Source organism: Falco rusticolus, chromosome 6 (genome assembly GCF_015220075.1).
Source record: "Falco rusticolus isolate bFalRus1 chromosome 6, bFalRus1.pri, whole genome shotgun sequence".
In the NCBI taxonomy this organism is placed as follows: domain Eukaryota; kingdom Metazoa; phylum Chordata; class Aves; order Falconiformes; family Falconidae; genus Falco; species Falco rusticolus.
Genome location: NC_051192.1, coordinates 14,798,030 through 14,816,827, shown reverse-complemented (window position 1 = coordinate 14,816,827; position 18,798 = coordinate 14,798,030). Strand labels below are relative to the sequence as shown.

General features: G+C 42.7%; 1 protein-coding gene across 1 annotated transcript; it reads left to right on the top strand.

Annotated features, from left to right (window-relative positions):
* Positions 1 to 7,948: 7,948 nt before the first annotated feature.
* Positions 7,949 to 18,643, top strand: LOC119150296 (cytochrome P450 2K6-like). The gene is made up of 9 exons (XM_037392710.1): positions 7,949 to 8,334; positions 10,128 to 10,290; positions 10,853 to 11,002; positions 11,295 to 11,455; positions 12,282 to 12,455; positions 13,022 to 13,163; positions 13,876 to 14,060; positions 14,263 to 14,404; positions 16,082 to 18,643. The coding sequence occupies exons 1-9, from the start codon at positions 8,149 to 8,151 to the stop codon at positions 16,267 to 16,269; spliced, it is 1,491 nt and encodes a 496-aa protein (XP_037248607.1). The 5' UTR covers positions 7,949 to 8,148; the 3' UTR covers positions 16,270 to 18,643.
* Positions 18,644 to 18,798: the final 155 nt, after the last annotated feature.

The following is an 18,798-nucleotide window of genomic DNA, read 5'->3' as shown; positions in this document are numbered from 1 at the left end:
AATATCCCTTTGGTCATTTTGGGTCAGCTGTCCTGGCTAAGTCCCCTCCCAAGATTTTGCCCACCCCCAGCCTGTTGGTGGTGGTGGTGGTGTGGGGGGAGGTTGGCGAGACAGCCTTGGTGCTGTGGGAGCACTGCGCAGCAGCAGTCAAACCACTGGTGTGATATCCCCACCTTTCCAGCCCCCAATACAAGCACAGCACTGTGAGGGCTGCTATGGGGCTCGGCCAGACCAAATACACAAAGTATGTATGGTGAGGTTATTGCCAAAAAAAATTGCAAAAATTACTAGCCTCCTGCAGAAGTTCACCTTTCACACTCCCCTAGAAGTTTTCATCCCAGACCTAGACCTCTTTCCCTCCATTGGGTTTTCCATCCACCCATAGTCTTGTAAGGTCTACACTGGAACTTTGCTCAGATGTATTTCTGAATGACAAAAAATACATACATTCAGTAAAAAAACATATGAACAGTCCACTGCCACATATGTGTCCCTACACCCTATGTATCTTCTTATCAAGCAAGCAGGCCAGGGATCAGCCTCCAATACTGCACAGGTCACATACCCACACAATGACACTTTCTCCTCCCTGACCTCCAAGGCAGACCTTGGTTCTTTACACATTCCTCCTCCAAATACACAGAGATGCACACGAATACAAGTACAACCTACTGCAAGAAAATGATAGATATTATCCAGTACAGAAATACTTTTCAAGATGCTTGCACAGTATCAGGGGAGTTCCTATATTTGGAACTAAGAACTGATTTACTTCAGAATAGTAAACATGAGATCCACTGAACTCTTAAACAAAACCAACTTTCTCACTTTAGAAACAAACTGTCTCCAGCATTGTCTTCAAAGGTGCAGAGATGCTTACTTTATTATGGAGGGCACAGCTAAAGTGACCAAAGCCCCCAGTTTTCCAGTGAATTTGGCCAATGACCCTTATGTCTGCATCCATTTGGAGTATTTGTTTCTTGAGTTCATGTTAGGTGAGGAGAATTGGGACAGTGCAAATGACTAGTCCTGCTCACTGAAATGACTAAGCACCACAGAATTTTCTCCTGTTCCTAAAAGAACCTGGCCAAGTTCTCCTCATGCATCATGTAAAGCACCATAAAGCAGCAAAGAATTTGACTGTCATAGATTTAACAGATGCTTTAGAAACAACTTATATGGTTCAAGACATGTGACTAGAGACATTGCCTGTCAGACCTGGGAGGAGGCACAAATATTGGCCCAAGAGGATCATGAATTTCCACTTCAAAATAAGGCCAAGAGGAAGTGTTCCCAAGCAGGGAAGAAGCACTGACAGCCTGTCACTCACATCTGGGACAATCACACCCTGTGGGGCTCACTCATTACCTGCCAGCACTGCAGGAACCAGAGACCTGCTGGCAGAAATCAGCAGGACTGAGCAGGCAAGGGCAACGGGGTGAGGAGGGTTACCTCCTCCCACTGCATTTCTAGAGACACCCCTAGCTCCCACAATGTTCTTCCAATAACCCAGAGAGTCTTGTACAGGCAGGTAAATGCTGCGCCCGTTCCCAAGCTCTGCACAGACACAACCCTGGGCCTGTCTCCTGGGAAACTAATCAGCTGCTGCCTTTCATAACTCAAGAGTCAGTATCTGGCTCATTCTTTGTTAATAGTTAAATCCCAGGTATACATGGGAAGAGCAACATTCTCAGTGCCTTTCTACCTCCTTTGGTGAGGTGGTGTAGAAGCAAGCCAACTGGCAAAGAGCTGGACATAAGCCCTGGGGTTTTTCCAGGACACCTTCCAGGTAGGTGAAATGTCCTGGTCTTTCTTCCAAAGACCCCGAGTGTAGCAAAAGGCTTGGGGCAAGCCTGTACAAGAGCAGGCTTGCTCTAGCTCCTCTTCCATGCTCCCCACCAGATGCTCATGCTCTTTTCCTCTAGGTCTCCACACTCCCACCCCCTGGGGGGCTGAATCCTCTCCTATGCCTTTGGTCACATCTCTGCAGGGATCCTGAGGCTGTAAAGGGTCAAGAACAAGGGGCTCAGCCTAAGAACCTCACCTCACACAGCCTTCACGTTCTTGCCCCAAGGTCATGTACAATTTACTTCTCTATACTTCTACTAGAAAGCTCTTCCAAACACAGTTCTGAAGGCTGCAGCTCATCTCTCATCAGTCTCAGTGAAAGCCCTGGATCATTTCTTCTCCATGCTTTCTTCTTCCAACACCTCATTCAGTGCTGCTCACACTCTCAGACTCTGAGACACACGATTCAGACTGTACCTCAGCCCTTTTTCCCCCAACCAACAGAGAACATCTTTTCCCCAGTTTTCCCCTCAGCTTTGGCTATCCATTTAGAGATAATCATACAAGTTCTTCTCTCCATCTCTTCCTGAAATGGTTACAGCTGGATGTCAAAAGCAATTGCCACAGCTGAAGATACAGATCTTACTGTACAACTGGCTCAAGGCTGCCCTGCTTGAGCAGCAGTGTTGGACCAGATGACCTCCAGAGTTCCTTCAACCTCAGCCTCAACCATTATGTGAAAACCAGAAACATGTAAGGCATGGGTTATCCGATACATTTCAGCTTCTGGGCTCAGAAGTAAATAAAGGTGCCCCTTGTCCTCTATTCACTTTAAAAGGAAGCTGGGGTCATCAGTTCAATACAGACCTTACCATCTGGGCAGATCAGTCTGAACCTACATTTAACTCTGCTTGAACTTCTGCTAGAACAAAGTGGCAAGACAAATTATTCAGCTAGCTCAGAAGAGCTTGGCACTGTTCTTCCTCTCTTGAGTACTTCTGATCAATGCAACTTTCCACTATAGGACCCACAGTGCAATAAGTCCACATCTAGGTTACTCAAGAAGAATCTTCACAACTGTCTCAGATCCTTAGTCAGCTGAGCTTCTGCTCTTGTCAAGACCTGGCATACCCACCATCTTCCATAAAGAGAGAAGGGAATGCCTGAGCAACGAGCAGAACCTCATCCTTCTTCTCCCACCTCCTCCCAGTCTCCAAGTTAAAGGCAGTGTTTGAGCTGCTCTGCCAGTGCACAGGACCAGTTCAGACTTTACCCATTAAACAGTAACCAGCACAGGGTAAAATGAGTGCACATGGTAGTGAGAGTGTCTCAGAGATTCTTCAAGGGTAAAACCCCATACAGGCATTTTTCATTTCTTAGAGATGAAGCTCATATTTCTGTTTGTGTAAAAGTGCCATTTAATGCCTGAAACCTCTCAAGTTCTGGCAGGAGATTGCACTGTGTCTGAATTTTCATCTTCTCAGCTAAGCCTTTGCTGAAATGCAATGGATTGAGTCAGTCTTGCTTCTGTAAGGTTACTGTTTATACTCATTCTGCTGCTGATTCTGAGAAGACAGCATATCTGGAATACCATGTAAAAGAAAAGTCCTTCCCAGGACCCAGGCCTTTACCCATCGCTGGAAACCCTGACATCATGGATCTAAAGGGACCTTACCTGGCAAGGCCAGAGGTAACTTCTGTTGTCACTTTTCTTAGAGCTCTAAGGCAATCACTGACCCCACAAAAGGGGTACAATTTTTTCTCTGGACAGGTAGATGCAAATGCAGCAGAATTTATTACCCACAGTAACTGCTCTTCCCATCATATGATCTTGTGTCAGTGCAGGGGAATTCACTTGCAGCCACATCAAGATATTTGACCTATTTCTGTGGAGCACAGGAAGTGCCTGGATTCTCCAGACAAGGGTCACTAGAACAGAAGGACCCAACAGTTCCTACAGGAATTTCTACCAGGGGCTGCTGAAACATTCATGGAGAAGCCCAGAACTTTCTGGGGCCGATTGGTGGACTTGGCCATCAGGGAACTGCCAGAAAACAGCAGCTTGATCTCCTCCCTCCATCCTCACTATGGAGAAACTTTCCAAGTTTCCCAAAGCAAAGTAGGAAACAAACACTGGTTATCCTTTTGAATCTGGTGGCAGTAAACTCCAGGACTTCAGGTAAGATGGTCTGTGAGAATCAGATAGTGTGTGATTTTTGGGGTCCTCCCACTGCACTACTCCTCAAAGCCACAAACAGAAAACCTAGAAGTTTCAGGCAGTTTCTGCACCCTGAGCTACTTCCACCTTGAAAAATGGTCTCCTTCTGAGTTGAGGAACATTTCCAACATATCCCTAAGAGTTCTCAACTCCTCAATTAAAAGTTACCTACAGAGTCCGTGTAGCAAACAAAGTTAACCTCATAATTCAAAATGAAGCCATTCTTAACCTGTTTTCCCTGGATTTCATTCCCATGTGAGCCATGCCATCTGTTCTGGCTGCAGCCCTTGCACCTTGCCACTAAAGGCAGTAACTCCAGATGCACCTAAAAGCATCTTCTTTTATTGTCACATTTCTGGGAAAGCCCTTCAATAGGAGGCAGAACATCCAGTTACACATTTCACCAGCATCCTCCAAGATTATTTCTCACTAGGATGTGTTACCAACAACAGGACTTCAGTAGGTAGCCCTTTCAACCAAGCAGGCTTGGGATAAAAAAAACAGGTTTCTCCATCAGCATTCTAGCTCAGGCTTCAAGTCCTCATGTTGAACACCTGAAAGCAGGAGCTGTATGTAGCTGCAAAGGGGATGCATCAAAGGGATCTAGAAGCTGTAGCAGTGAGAGGCCCAGGAGGAAAGACTGGGTGACCAAGAGCTACTGAATTAGGAGACTAGACCTAAAGGGACACAGTCCAACTCTCAAAGAATGGTGGTGATAAGGGACAGCCCAACACAGCAGTGATGGGGGATGTGGCAATGCTGAGTTTCCCCTATACCAGGAAACTTTACAGTCATGTGTGCCCAAACAGCCACCTGGGGAAGGGCCACGACTGTCCTAGAGAGACTTGAGAGGAGAACAAAAGGCTTGCATTCAGTCTCTGGTCTGTCAAAATGCTGTTAGGGATGTGCAAACCCCGAGATGGGGGAGCCTTTCCTTCTGCAAGCTCTCTCCTCTGAGAACAGCTCAAGAAGCAGCTCCCACAGAGTTTCTTATGGCCATTCTGCATTTTGTTTCAGGGCAGAGGACCTGTGCTGGACAGACTCCTGCCAAAATGGAGCTCTTCCTCTTCTCCACCACCCTCCTACAGAGGTTCACCTTCCACCCTCTCTCTGGAGGTCCTATCTCAGACCTGGACCTCTTTCCTTCCACCGGGATCACCTTCTCTCCAGTGATTCATGAGGCCTGTGTAGTGCCACACTCCTGGGGCTTGTCTTAGTTATCTCCTTTCACTGAAACATGCAAGTGAAAAAACTGTGCTTCTAGTCCCATGTGGGACGTTTGGTACTTCTGGATCAAGCAGGGATTTTTATCCCAAGCACATCTTTGCTTACAGCTGGAGGTGTCTTTCCCACCGTTACGGCAGGCAGCAGTCCGCACTTCCAGCCATTCCTTGGAAGGGAAGTCATTGTGAGGATCAATCACACAAGGGAGATAGAAAAGTCTATTTCATCCCGCCCTTCCCTACACCTCTGCCTGTTCCCCTCTATGAAAGAGGCCAGGGCCAGACCTCAGAAGGTACTCCACTGATCTACACACATAGGCAAAAGCCCTTGTGTTTCTGCATTCCACACATCCAGCACAGCTACATCCAAACTGCCTGAGGAAAATGGTCCATTACACAATTTATCCCCCACCAGTGCCCTAAATGCACACACACATGGAAATATAACTGAACAGCTCAACCTGAGGCAAGGAAATGAAGATGTTCACCCAAAGCAGATTTGCAGCACAGATGTATAGAGGGCTCTTAGATGATTCAACGCAGCCATATGCTGTCTGGAAGTTAAAATTAATTTAGTTTACTATGGAATAATTGCACGTTACTGATAACAAGAGAGTATAGAAAAATTAAAAGTCCTTCTCTATTTCAAATCAAATTGTTGCCAGTAGTATTCAAAGCTGGAAATATCTTCTCTCACACCCAGAAGGCTTCTGGGGATGCACCCTTGCCTGAAACAGACAACCAGTGCTATGCTCTGTCACAGCACTACCCAAACTAGCCAGCTGCAACAAGGCTTTTACCATCACCTACCAGGTTAACTTCAATAAGCAGTTCCTGTGCCTTGCCCTGGCACAACCACCAATCCCCCACAAGGTTTCAAAAGTTCATCTACTGTTTGTGCTATTTCTTCAGCCTCTTCCACCCTGCTTCTTGCCTCTGCTGCATCCGGATTCTTTCTTCTCTAGGCTCCTCTTCCAGCCAGCCTCTCCTCACCCAGGCACCCTTCTTCTCCCAAGGCCTCTCCTACATCCGAGGTGCTCTCTCCCCTCCCTTTGCTTCTTACAGGTCCCTCTTCACACAGTGCTCCTCTTCCATGCCCCTTAGAGCTATTTAACTACTTAGCAGGAAACAGCCACAGCTGCACCTTATCTACATCAGCCAGCCCACCACCCCTGAAGCCAGCCCACAGCTGTATGTTATCAATGCTAATTAACCCAGCTTCATTCCTCTATAATTCTTCTACAATTCCTCTACAGTGCTCCAGCAGGAGCTAAGCAAACCAGTTCTGTGACACCTTTTAGGCCTCTTCATTTCTTTCTCATACACCTTTGCTGTAGCTTTTTAGTCAAAAGAACAAGCTTAGTCACAAGAAGTCTTCTTAAGACTTCAGTAAAGCTTTTGATACTATCTTCCATGAGATCCTCATAGACAAGTTGTTAATGTGTGGGCTGGATAAGCAGACAATAAGGTGGGTTGCAAACTTGCTCAAAAGCCAGTAGTGATCAGTGGTATGAAGTCCATTTGCAGGCCAGTAACTAACAGGGTGCCTCAGGGGTCAATACTGGGTCCAGTCTTCATTAATAATCTAGATGATAGGGCAAGTTTGCTGATGGCACCAAACTGGGAGGGGTGGCTGACACAGAAGAAGGTTGTGCCATTGTGTCACTATCTAGAAGTACTTCAGTAGGCTGGAGAAATGGGCTGACAGGGACTCATGAAGTTCAACAAGGAGAAGTGAAAAGTCCTGCACCTGGGGAGGAACAGCCTCAGGCACCAGTACATGCTAGGGGCCACCCACTCAGCAGTTTGACAGGAAAAGACCTGGGTATCCTGGTGGACACCACGTTGAACATAAGGCAACAGCATGCCGTTGCTGCAAAGAAGGCTGTGGGTATCCTGGACTGCATTAGGAGGAGTGTTGATCGAGGGAGGTGATCCTTCCCCTCTACTCAGTGCTCATGAGGCCACACCTGGAGTGCTGTGTCTGGTTCTGGGCTCCCAGGTACAAAAGAGATATGGACATACTGGAGAGAGTCCGGCAAAGGACCACAAAGTTGCTGAAGGGATTGGAGCACCTATTATATGAGGAAACACTGAAAGATCGGGGACTGTTTAGTCTAGTGGAGAGAAGGCTCAGGGAGATCCTATCAGTATGTATAAACACCTGGAGGAAGGGTATGCAGAAGACTTAGCCAAGCTCTTTTCAGTGGTATCCAGTGACAGGACAAGAGGCAATGGGCACAAACTGAAACGCAGGAGGTTCCTTCTGAACATCAGGAAACACTTTCTTACAGTCAGAGTGACCGAGCACTGGCGCAGCTTGCCGAGAGATGTTGTGGAGTGTCCTTCCTTGGAGGCAGTCAATAGCTGGACATAGTCCAGGGCAGCTGTCTCTCAGTGGCCCTGCTTGAGCAAGGGCGTTGGACTAGATGACTTTCAGAGGTCCTTTCCAACCTCAACCATTCTGTGATTCTGTGATTTGAAATTCCTAATGAATTCAATGGAAGCAAAGTTATACCAGTTCCTAAGTGCTTTAAAAAACAAGAAACCTTTGTGCACTAATCACTTGGGCATCGGCATTCTGATTTCAATTCCCAGCATATCAAGGCTGTGCCTGTGCTAATGACGAAAATATAGCTAATCAGTAACCTGAAGAGCATGCAGAATGTATGACTTTAATAGCAAGCACCAGGCTGATGACCTGTGGTTCTCCATGTTCTTGGACTTTCACACTTGGACAGTGAGCTACACACTCACCCAGTCACACATGCTTGGCTAGGAAACATTTACCTGCCTCTGTACCGTACTGAGGATTCATTAGCAAGCACACAAATTTCACGGGAAATTTTTGCAAGGACTGAGATCTAGAGTCCACGCTTTCCCTTTTCTCTTCTGCAGCAAATACTTGGCTGAATAGACATGGGCTGGAGCAGCTACACTTCCATTGGTTTAGTGCTCATCCTAATTTTTCTGTCAGTTTTGAAAATGGGAGGTTTCTGGAACAACCACCGGAGAAAGAATTTTCCCCCAGGACCAAGAGCATTACCTATAATTGGAAATCTGCACTTGTTTGATTTGAAGAGACCCTACAGGACTTACCTACAGGTAGTCATTATTTTTTCTGTTGGTACCATAATTGCACATATCACCAAGCCCCATAGTCCAAGATGTCAGAGAGTTTTTACTATTGTACGTGTTGCATCCACAGATGATCCTTAGCGAAGGACAGGAGACGGTTATTTGAGCAGAAGACTTTGAATGTAGCAAGATTTGTTCTTTACTGTAATACTTGCTCCATTCAGCTTCACGCGTCTAGGTTTCAGCCTTAAACTCAAATTAATAACAAGTGCTCACTTTATTTTTGTGGTCATTTTGAGGAAAAGGTAACTGAATAAGGAGTGATTTTGACATGTGGTCTGACTCCCTCCACCTGCCAGTGATTGATGTGCCTGGGGTTGTGGCTTCCTGCCTTCACCAATTCAGCAGCCCTTCTCATGTCCCTTTCCTCCTTTCTTCCCCAAAAGCTGAGATAACTATATATCCTTTATATTCAGGGCCAACAGTTGCCAGAAAATGCAGCAAAGATCTAAGCAAAACAAAGTAATAAATCTTGCAAGGCTTTTTTCTAGTGCTTTCTTTCCTAGTTTATTGTAGGACTTTCCTGATTTTGAGCCAGAAGACTTCTATGAACCTGCTCCTTTCTTAGAGTTCTTTCTATGTAGACATTGAAATTACACGTCCTCCTTGCTGACAATTTTAAAAGGGGTATTTGCACCTACACATCAGTATGTATGTTACATCCACAAATCAAAAAAAAAAAAAGATCAGATGCAGTATCCAGAAAATCTCTATAGCTATACAAAGCAACCTAAGCTTGGCGGCAAAAGCAAGCTCCATCTCTTTTCAGGCCAGCAGAACCAACATGTCTCTGCTGTAATTCAGTGAATCTAATGGAGGAGGTTTGTTCTCTGACTTGAGCTTAGCTCAAGGTATGATATTGACACATACATAATGTATCAATGCAACTGGAGACCATATGCTCATCCCGAGCATCACCATTGCAAGCACTGGAAAATCTTTACTGGAGAACAGAAGCAATTATATTCTGCCACAGCTACAGCAGCCTGTATCACCATCGAAGGAGCTACTCCGAATTCAGACACGTGTCACTGCTGCTGTGTTATGTCATATAGTTGGCTGGACTTGCTTACCAGTTGCTGAACATTTTGCATACCAATGCTAAATAGCTGTCTTCTGTTCCTCTGGGCAAACACACTGGAAAATAAGTGCAGTCAGGAAAAAATCCTCCTATTGTCAAGAGAATCAGGAACGTTGAGTTATATGAAAATAAATCTGTGTGTACAAGTTAAAAAGGTACCAGCTTAGGCTAAACGTTGTGTCTCAGACAGATTCATGGTGGATGTAGTCATGTATAAAAAGTGAGAATTTACCTAATGCTAGACCTTGTGCAGAAAAACACATGGTTTTTTTATACAATAATAGTAATAAAGGTTTGAACAGATTTATCCTGCAAACAGAAGCAGCACATTAAGAACGAGATCAGTGTGCACACATGAGTCAAAGTTTGAATTTACAGGGGTTCTAGAGGGAAGACAGAGCTGTCAGCACAATCCTTGACTGATGTGGGGTTTCGGCTGTTACCATTTCTGCTCTGTTTAACACAACATGACTCCACTCCTGACTGTGCCATTTAGTCATCAGCCATCATAATGGCTGGCACATTCACATTATTTAAATCAATTCTCTTTCACTGTGCTTAGGAAATCATTTAACATTTTAGTAACTTAGAGATCAGACAGGAAAATAAGCATCACTGAAAGGGTGGTGAATTTCTTCAGCTGTAAAAGCTGTAAATCACTGTTATCTTCTTCTGACAGCTGTCAAAAATATATGGTCCGGTCTTCAGTGTTCAGATGGGGCAAAGGAAAATAGTAGTGATTTCTGGGTATGAGGCGGTGAAGGAAGCTCTCATAAACAAGGCAGATGCATTTGCAGAGAGACCCAAAATTCCAATCTTTGAAGATTTGACCAAAGGAAATGGTAAGTTGGTTTTATTTTTCCTTCCCATCCTGATTTATTCAAAAAAAGGGTTTTTTCGTACAGATGGAGCAGAAGCTGGCACATGGCTTTAGATCAAAGACCATATAAATGGCACTGGAAATTGAGAGCAATTTTGTTGACTTTAGTGTATTTATTCATGACATGTTAAGATGCTACCTAAATTTTAAAGACATTTGTGCCTAGTCAGGTTTCTCCTGCAATCATCAGATATATAAGATCTCAGTTCAGTTCCAATTCCAGAATATCAGCAGTTTAAACCTGAATTTCCAACACCCTCTTTCTTTCAGTGACAAGTGTCTCTCAGGATATATGTTCTTCTGAAGATTTGATCAAAAACCTTTTAAATAGTTTATCCTCCCTTTTTTGTGCAATAAACCTATTGTTGAGGCTTGAAAATATTTAAGGGAAAGTTGTTTCTTTCCTCAGCCAGGAGGTAATTTAGCTTGTTTTAAAAGTGACTACTACTAAATATCTACATTATATGTCTGCAGATTAGTTATTTAAAATTTTCTGCCACCTTGAAATGTTCTCTTTGTGTCAGGGATTGTTTTTGCTCATGGTGATAACTGGAAGGTGATGCGAAGATTTACTCTCACAACTTTACGAAACTTTGGAATGGGAAAAAAGGCCATTGAGGACCGCATTGTGGAGGAGTACGGGTACCTGGCAGATACCATTGAGTCACAAAAAGGTGGGTAGATGATTCATTCTTCAAACTTCTAAGGTTCTGAACAAGTGCCCAGAGGCTTGACAGTATTCCTCTCAAGTTCAGACCTTTTTAAGACATTTACTTCAGGCTGAATCAATTTGATGAATTGGGCTCCTCTGGCATTTTTGTGTCTTGGCGTGGTATTCTAGCATTGAATGATAACCAACAATAGCAATCGATCATAACAAATAAATAGTAATAATTAGTATTACATTTACATTTACAAATTACATCTCTTGCCACAATGTAATACATTCTTTTCTTCACTGTATAGGAAAACCCTTTGAAGCTAGTAAAATAATTAATGCGGCAGTTGCTAACATAATTGTGTCGATATTACTTGGAAACCGATTTGACTACAAAGACTCCAGATTTGTGAGACTTCTGAATTTGATCAATGAAAACATGAGGCTTGCTGGGAAGCCTTTGGTTACGGTAATGACAAAAAAATATTCTGTTGCTGTTCCACTGCATGCCATAGGAACATAGTAATGCTGGTAGTCAGTTGTTTCTATTAAGCAAAAAAATCCAAGACTCTGAGACATAACAGGTTTACAAACACTTCCTGGGGAAAAAAAAGAAGCTTGAGAGAGAGTCTGGGAATCTTGAAGCCAACAGTCAAACCCTCAGTCTCTCAAAAACATACTTAAGCTGTAGTCTGAAAAGTACTAAATCTGGACTGAAAAGGTCGGATCGTGTAGTGCATGAACAGCAAGACCAGTATTCCCCCAAAAACATGGTTCACATGCATAAAGTGACCAGGCAAACCAGTACACTCTCAGAAAACAGGGCAGGGAGAAGCTATAGAGTATATGGTCTGCCTGTATGAGGAGCCCTGAAATATCTCAATGAGTAATAAATACTCTCTGATACTTGCATGTAATAACAGACACCAGATTCACTTCTGTTCCTTTAGGCTTTGAGACAGAAGAAAAAAGTTAGCAGAAGAGCTGGCTAAAGCTACAAAATTTGCTGGCCAACATTTCCATCTCCCTGTGGCAACTTGCAGGTGTCTGACATTTGACATCGTACACTACACCTGCAAATGAGTAATTTGGAGCTGGGAGTTTTCCACGTATTCAGTGGTCCTTGGATTTTCTACCATGAATTCATCCAGTCACTTTTTCTTGTTCTAAAGAACAAAACATTAATGTTAAGTCTTTATCTTTGTATTTGCAAAATGGGCACAATATTATTAATGTGTTTCTAGAGTGTTTTCAGACCTCTGGCTGGTAAATTCTAACATCTTTCACTCTTGTAGATTTACAATATCTTCCCTTACCTTGGATTCCTCCTAAGAGCTAACAAGACTCTCCTTCGAAACAGAGATGAATTGCATGCTTATGTACAAAACACTTTCATAGAACATCTCAAAAACCTGGACAAAAATGATCAAAGAAGTTTTATTGATGCTTTCCTGGTTAAACAGCAGGAGGTAATTGAATCTGTTCTCATTTATTCCAACTTTTATGGTTATATGAAGGCATTTACCATTTCCTTTCAGTCCATATTTCTTTAGGGAATCTATATTTGACAGAACACATACAACAAACTGGTAGAGTTGAACTAATCTTTCACTGTGTTGCAGTTCCAACACCTTTTAATCAGCAAAATGTTACCCTTATTTAAGGGTTTGTTCAGACTGTATCAATACATTTACAGAGGCTGCATCTTTTTACCTGCACCCTCTGTTGTTCCACCCCTTGTGGCTCTTTCAAAACCAGAATGCGTTACAGAACAAAAGCACTACTGGGGCTTTACTGCTGTCCTGGTTTGGGGTCTCTGATACACCTGGGTTACCTTCTTCACAGAGAAACCAGTAAAGGCAGAGCTCAGCAAAACAAAACCTGTCAACACTCTTCTCAAAGTACAAGCCCAAAGCTGTTCTTTGTCTTTCACATTTAAAATATAGTATTTGTTTCTTCATAAATGTTTAGCTATGTAAATTGCATTTCCACATGGAAAGCTTTAAGTTTTCATCCTTTTATCCACTTCTTTCAGGAGAAATCCACTACCAATCAGTATTTCCATAATGACAACTTGCTAAGCTTGGTGAGCAATTTGTTTACTGCTGGTATTGAAACAATTTCCACCACGCTAAACTGGAGCTTCCTGCTGATGCTAAAGTATCCTGAAGTTCAGAGTAAGTGGTTTTATGACATATGCCTTTACACTCAGTGCATTAGGAACTAAATGGAAACCTGGAGGCTCAACATGTCAGTTAATACACTAAGGTACGAAAAGCTAAGATTTCCAGCTAATTATTGTCCAGGAATCACTGTGCCCTGTGGTTCAGATCCAGTAAGGGGCACGCTAGTTAGCCTACCAGTAGATTATAAACAGAGTTTGTGTGGGCCAGGTCTTTTGGTCAGTAAAATCTCATCAATTAAAAAGAAGAGAGCTGTCCTGTGTTGGCCAATGAAATTGGTCCAGGCTTCCCTCAGAAACAGGCTGTTAATAAACCAAAGGCCTGTGCAGATGTTAAATGGACTGTACCAAGGCTTTCAGTAGCTGAGAAGATTCAGGGAATTGCTCTTTGTCTGACATCTCCATTCCAGTCTATGGTACAGGGTTGTTAGGAGTCAAGTCGGGTTTTTGAGACACCTCTTGGTCAGAGCAAGAAACTTTGGGCAGAAGAGAGGGCAGAAAAATACAAATCTTTAGGTTTCTAACTGTTAAAGAAATAATCAAACTCTGCAGTTCTGTCCACCTCCTATGACTCCTGAAAGGAAAAAGGTTTGGGGGGGAATTTATGGTTTTCACTCCAGGTCTTTTATAAATTAGATCAGTAAAGCACAATAAGTTTCAGGGATGCATGAGTCCTTTATCTTACTTATACTTGCTTCTTCCCTCAGGAAAGGTCCAAGAAGAGATAGAGCAAGTGATAGGGTCAAAACCGCCAAGGATCGAGCATCAAACTCAGATGCCATACACAGATGCGGTCATCCATGAAATTCAGAGGTTCGCTAATATCCTGCCATTGGATTTACCTCATGAGACTGCTGCAGACGTCACTCTCAAAGGCTATTTCATTCCCAAGGTAAGGTGGCTACGGGATTGTTTCTTTGCGCATTTCTCCTTTCTCAAACCTCGTTAATGTGATAAACATGAACTGCCTAATGAAGTCACATCACAGCAGTTAGAACAATCTTTTTCTCCAGGCTGAAAATCTTGAAGTCTTATTGCCATTACTGCCACCACAGTATTTTCCTACAAATTAATTCCCCTTTTGTATTTTGCAGGGAACCTACATCATCCCCTTACTGACCTCTGTCCTGCAAGACAAATCACAGTGGGAGAAACCAGACATGTTCTATCCTGAGCACTTTCTTGACATCAATGGAAAATTTGTGAAGAAAAATGCTTTCATGCCTTTTTCAGCAGGTGCCTTCTCTTTTCAATTTACTCCCCTTGCAAGTAGAAATCTTAGACAACAGCTACTTGTACCAGTGTTGGCTTTTGTTTGTTACTGGCCTTCACACTGTTGTTTTCATGGGATCATTTCGCAACCCATATTTCAGAGATGTCTCAGGGCATACCTCTGGTAAGAGTGCTCACAACTGTCCTGTGATTCCTCTAGCCTTTGGGTGTTATGGATTTCTCAGTATTCAACTACTATATATGAAAAATTGTAGCACCTCCTTAAATATGAGGGAGGTTTTCAGCAAATTCCATGATGGGTTAGATAACACATTTCTGCATTATAATCTGTAGCCCACAACTGCTCCACAGCCTGGGTTTCTTTGTCTCTGGCTCTCACCATACCCAGCTGCACACAAAGTATGCAGGAAAGGTGGCTTCTGCGTCTTCCCCGGGAAAAAACAAGTTTTGGTTTTGCACATCCCTTTTAAACAGTCACAGATAATATTAGCTGGGATCAAGACTTCATACACTGCGCCAATAAAGAGGAGTTGCCTTATATAAAACCATAAATTCTGTGTAAAATCAAAGGACAGAAAGGGGTTGTCTTTTGAGGCTTCCACAGAGCATGACATTCACCTAAGCTTCTACACCTGCACCATTTCCCAAACCATGGGAGACTGGGACCCCTACGATGACTGCTACTTCTCCAACATTCCTCCTGCTTCGCAGGCTTTGTCATTGCTCCGTTAAGTTCCTATATGTCAGTTTCTGGCTAATTTGTCTATCATATTCACAACACTCTGCATTTTTTATAGACCCTATTTGTGTATTTTTAACTCTGCATGATATTTGAATGCGGCTTTTTCTTGTCATGCTCGCCACCCAACATATAGTAAATATTTACTTTTTATTCATAGAAGGATTTATGATAGTTCCAATCCACACACCTTCTTTTTCAGATGCAAGTGTAGGTGTCCTGGCTGAAAGCACATCCAGGGAGTGTCGGGTCTGGGCATTCCCTAGAGGGTTTATTTCATAGCACAGCCATGCAATAGCTCTTAATTTTCCATTTTCTGTTATACAGGGAAGGTAAGGGCAAGTCTTAGTTCAGGTTTTTATTAGTTCTGGCCTTGAATCATCATGCTCTGATTAAAGCAGTTTACAAGCTGCTGAATTTGACCAGGGCTGAGAAAAATTTATATATGCAGTGTTTTTGAAGAAAGGCTTATGTTAGGGTCTCTGTAGATATCTCCAGCACCTTCCTCCTGAGTCCCACTCTAGCCAGCCTTTGCGAGTCTCCACGGTCTTTCCTGACACGTTTTAACATAACAAACTGCCTGTGACTAGATTAATAGAGCCAAAATCTAGACCAACCAGCCAAATTTGGTCTGGGATCCAAAAATTGAACCAAGTGGAGGAAAAATCTGAATATGAAGGCAAATACAAATTTTATTCAAAATTGGCATTAAGGAGTTCAGATTGCATTTCCATACATTTCTCCCAACATGCAAGCATTGAGACAAAGGAAAAGAAAAAAATCACCAGGTTCATTCATAGCTAGAATATGACATTTCAAGTGTTCTAGATTCCTGCTGATCTTCCTCAGAATAAATGCTGCTCAGAGGTTTTCATTTCTTCCAAATATTGAAGAAACAGCTCCCAATGACTCTCTTATGGCTGTTCTGCATTTCGTTCCAGGGCGGAGGATATGTGCCGGTGAGACTCTTGCCAAAATGGAGCTCTTCCTTTTCTTCACCAGCCTCCTGCAGAGGTTCACCTTCCACCCTCCCCCTGGAGTTTCCATCTCAGACCTGGACCTCAGCCCTGCTATTTCATTTAATGTCACTCCCAAACCCTATAAAATGTGTGCTGTAACACGTCCCTAGAGCTATAATCAGCATCAATTAGTTTCAAAAATGTTTAAATTACTTTTTCTTGATACCTGCCTTCTTAATTCCTTGGCCAAAATAATTCACCTTGCATCTTAATGGAGGTTCCCAGTACTTCTAAAGCAAAGTGGTGTTCTTTTATTTTTGATCTGTTGGGGGAGGGCAGAGGTGGACCTGAAGTGTGGACTAATTGATGGCTCATGGATTAACCCATTAGATCACCTAATCTGGGCTAAATAATACAGACCCTCAGCTTCCACATTGTTACTTGGATTTTCACTTGCTAATGTGTGTTTGTTGGAAACATATCCCCCAGCAACACTCCCAAGTCCCGGTTTATCCAAAGAGACATATGGACCATGAAGCTGTGCCTAGTTTGCACTGTCCTGCTTAAAGATCAGCACTGCAGAGCTTATCACTCTCTGGTGGACATGGGTTGTTCAGAGCTTCAGGTTTTCAGAACAGAAGGGCTGCATGGTCTTGGCACACAGATGGGTTTGAAGCTGGGCCACATAGACCAATGCTCCCCAATACCTCATTGCAGCTTCTCCCCTTGGCTCTTCTCCCTAACAGTTTCCCTCTTCAGGAGCGTTCAGTCTCTTCCTCTGCCTGGGCAGTAATCAATGCTGACTCTCTGTGGTATGCCTTAATGCTCGGCTTTTCTTAGGTTGGCTATTTTACTTGGCACTAGAAGGACAATGTTCCCCATCCTGCCATTTCTCCTGAGAGCAGGTGCTGAAGCAAGACACTTCTTCCTTCTTCTCAAAGGAGACACTCCTCTAAACATTCCCTTTCATTCAATCTCATTCCCTTGGTTTGGGGTGTTTCATAGCAACACTTCTCCATATGCCTTTGTCTGCATAGGCAAACCAGATTCCAATTAATAGGCTGTAAACAATTAAATAATCGTGGGGAAATTCAATCCACTTTAGAATTGATACACAGAGCACAATTCAACTGCTTTAACCGCAAGCCTCTAGCACCATTTTAGATACCTTCAGATCTTTTACTTAGGCTTCAGCTGCCAGGCTGGGGGGACAGGTCCGGTGCCACATAAGCCCCATTGCATATTTCAGATAATGTAGATATTTCAAACATCTGTGAGTGTTCAAATGCAGACTGCTACATATAAAGTAATGATTAAAGACTCAAAAGTGAAATTAATATGAGAATCCAAAAATTGTGTGAGTGGTTTTTATGTTCAGGGACAAATTTGCCCTCCTCTTGAATTCTTCTGATGTAACACTTTCCTTTTAATTTTAAGGAATTTTTTTACAAAGAAGTAGTAAGCTTCTCATTTAGATATGTTTATTTTAGTTTCTAGATTCACAGAGGGGTTGGATGAAAAGAAAGTTTCAAACTTCCAGAGGCAAAGACTTAAAATTCGTGTCCTCCTACTTTCCAATCCAGGTAACAGAGCAGGTGCAGGTGAAAACCTTCCCAACATGGAGCTTTTTCTGTTCTTTACAAGGGTCCTGCAGAAGTTCATGTTCTTTCATTCCCCTGGAGCATCCATTTCAGGTCTGAACACAGTAAGATGCGCTAGACTTTTAGTAGGTTTTTTTTACGATCTGGTCTAAGACTTGATAGTCTTTTTTTTGCTAATACATAAATCCACACACTCCTGTGACCACGGAGGATGGTACAGGTGTAATGGTGACAGAAGCCTATTTTTTTTCACTTTTCGCAAAAATTTATAGATGTCTCTAAATCAGTCCTTCAGCCTGGCTATTTTAAATAATACAGTTTTGTCCACTTCCAGTAGAGGACAGACCATAACAGCAATGCCAAAGGATGGTTAAACCTTGCTAGATACAATATTAGAATTTTGCTGCATATCTTCATGGTGCTTATTGAGCTCTGTATCCTCATGTTGTTATCTTCTCTGAAGTGCCAACTGTGCTACTACATATCCTCATAATTTTGCATCTCAGAGGGAACCACTTTAAAAAAAATCAGAGCTGCGCTGGAAGTTGTAGTACTCCAGATCCTCACAGCCTCTCTTGTTATTCAACCGAGGGCTCCCATGAGAAAAGCTAAAGTAACTTGCAGGACATTTCCCTTGCAGCTTTATATGTGTCTGTCTTCTGAGCTGTTTGCACTTGGAGAAGGTGACTTTTTTTATCAGTTAGCAAATATCTGTGAAAATTACAATTTATTTAGCCTTACCAGGAATAATAATAATAATAAAAATAATTAATTCTCTGCCCCTGAATTTTAAACATTAAAAACACTTATGAAACTATAGGGGTGTTCCACTGAAGACAAGGTTTGAAAAAGGCAATCACTGTAGAAAAGATACTAAAGTTGATGATGATGTTTCATTTGCTGAAGCTGTTCTTTCTGATATCATTAAAGTACTCAAAACAAATCAGATGTTTCCATTTCTTGCTCCTATTAACCTTGAAACAAACCACATTTATTTATAAGTAAAGATTATGAAGCCATAGAAAGAAAGTGATAATTAAAAGCATGATCACATTGCATGAAGAGGTGGGAGGTGATACAATCGCACTGTCTTTTCCT

Coding starts and splice junctions, on each gene's coding strand:
- LOC119150296 (XM_037392710.1), top strand. CDS start 8,149: ATGGGCTGGAGCAGCTACACTTCCATTGGTTTAGTGCTCATCCTAATT. Junction 10,291..10,852: donor AGATTTGACCAAAGGAAATG/GTAAGTTGGTTT, acceptor TCTTTGTGTCAG/GGATTGTTTTTGCTCATGGT. Junction 12,456..13,021: donor TCCTGGTTAAACAGCAGGAG/GTAATTGAATCT, acceptor CACTTCTTTCAG/GAGAAATCCACTACCAATCA.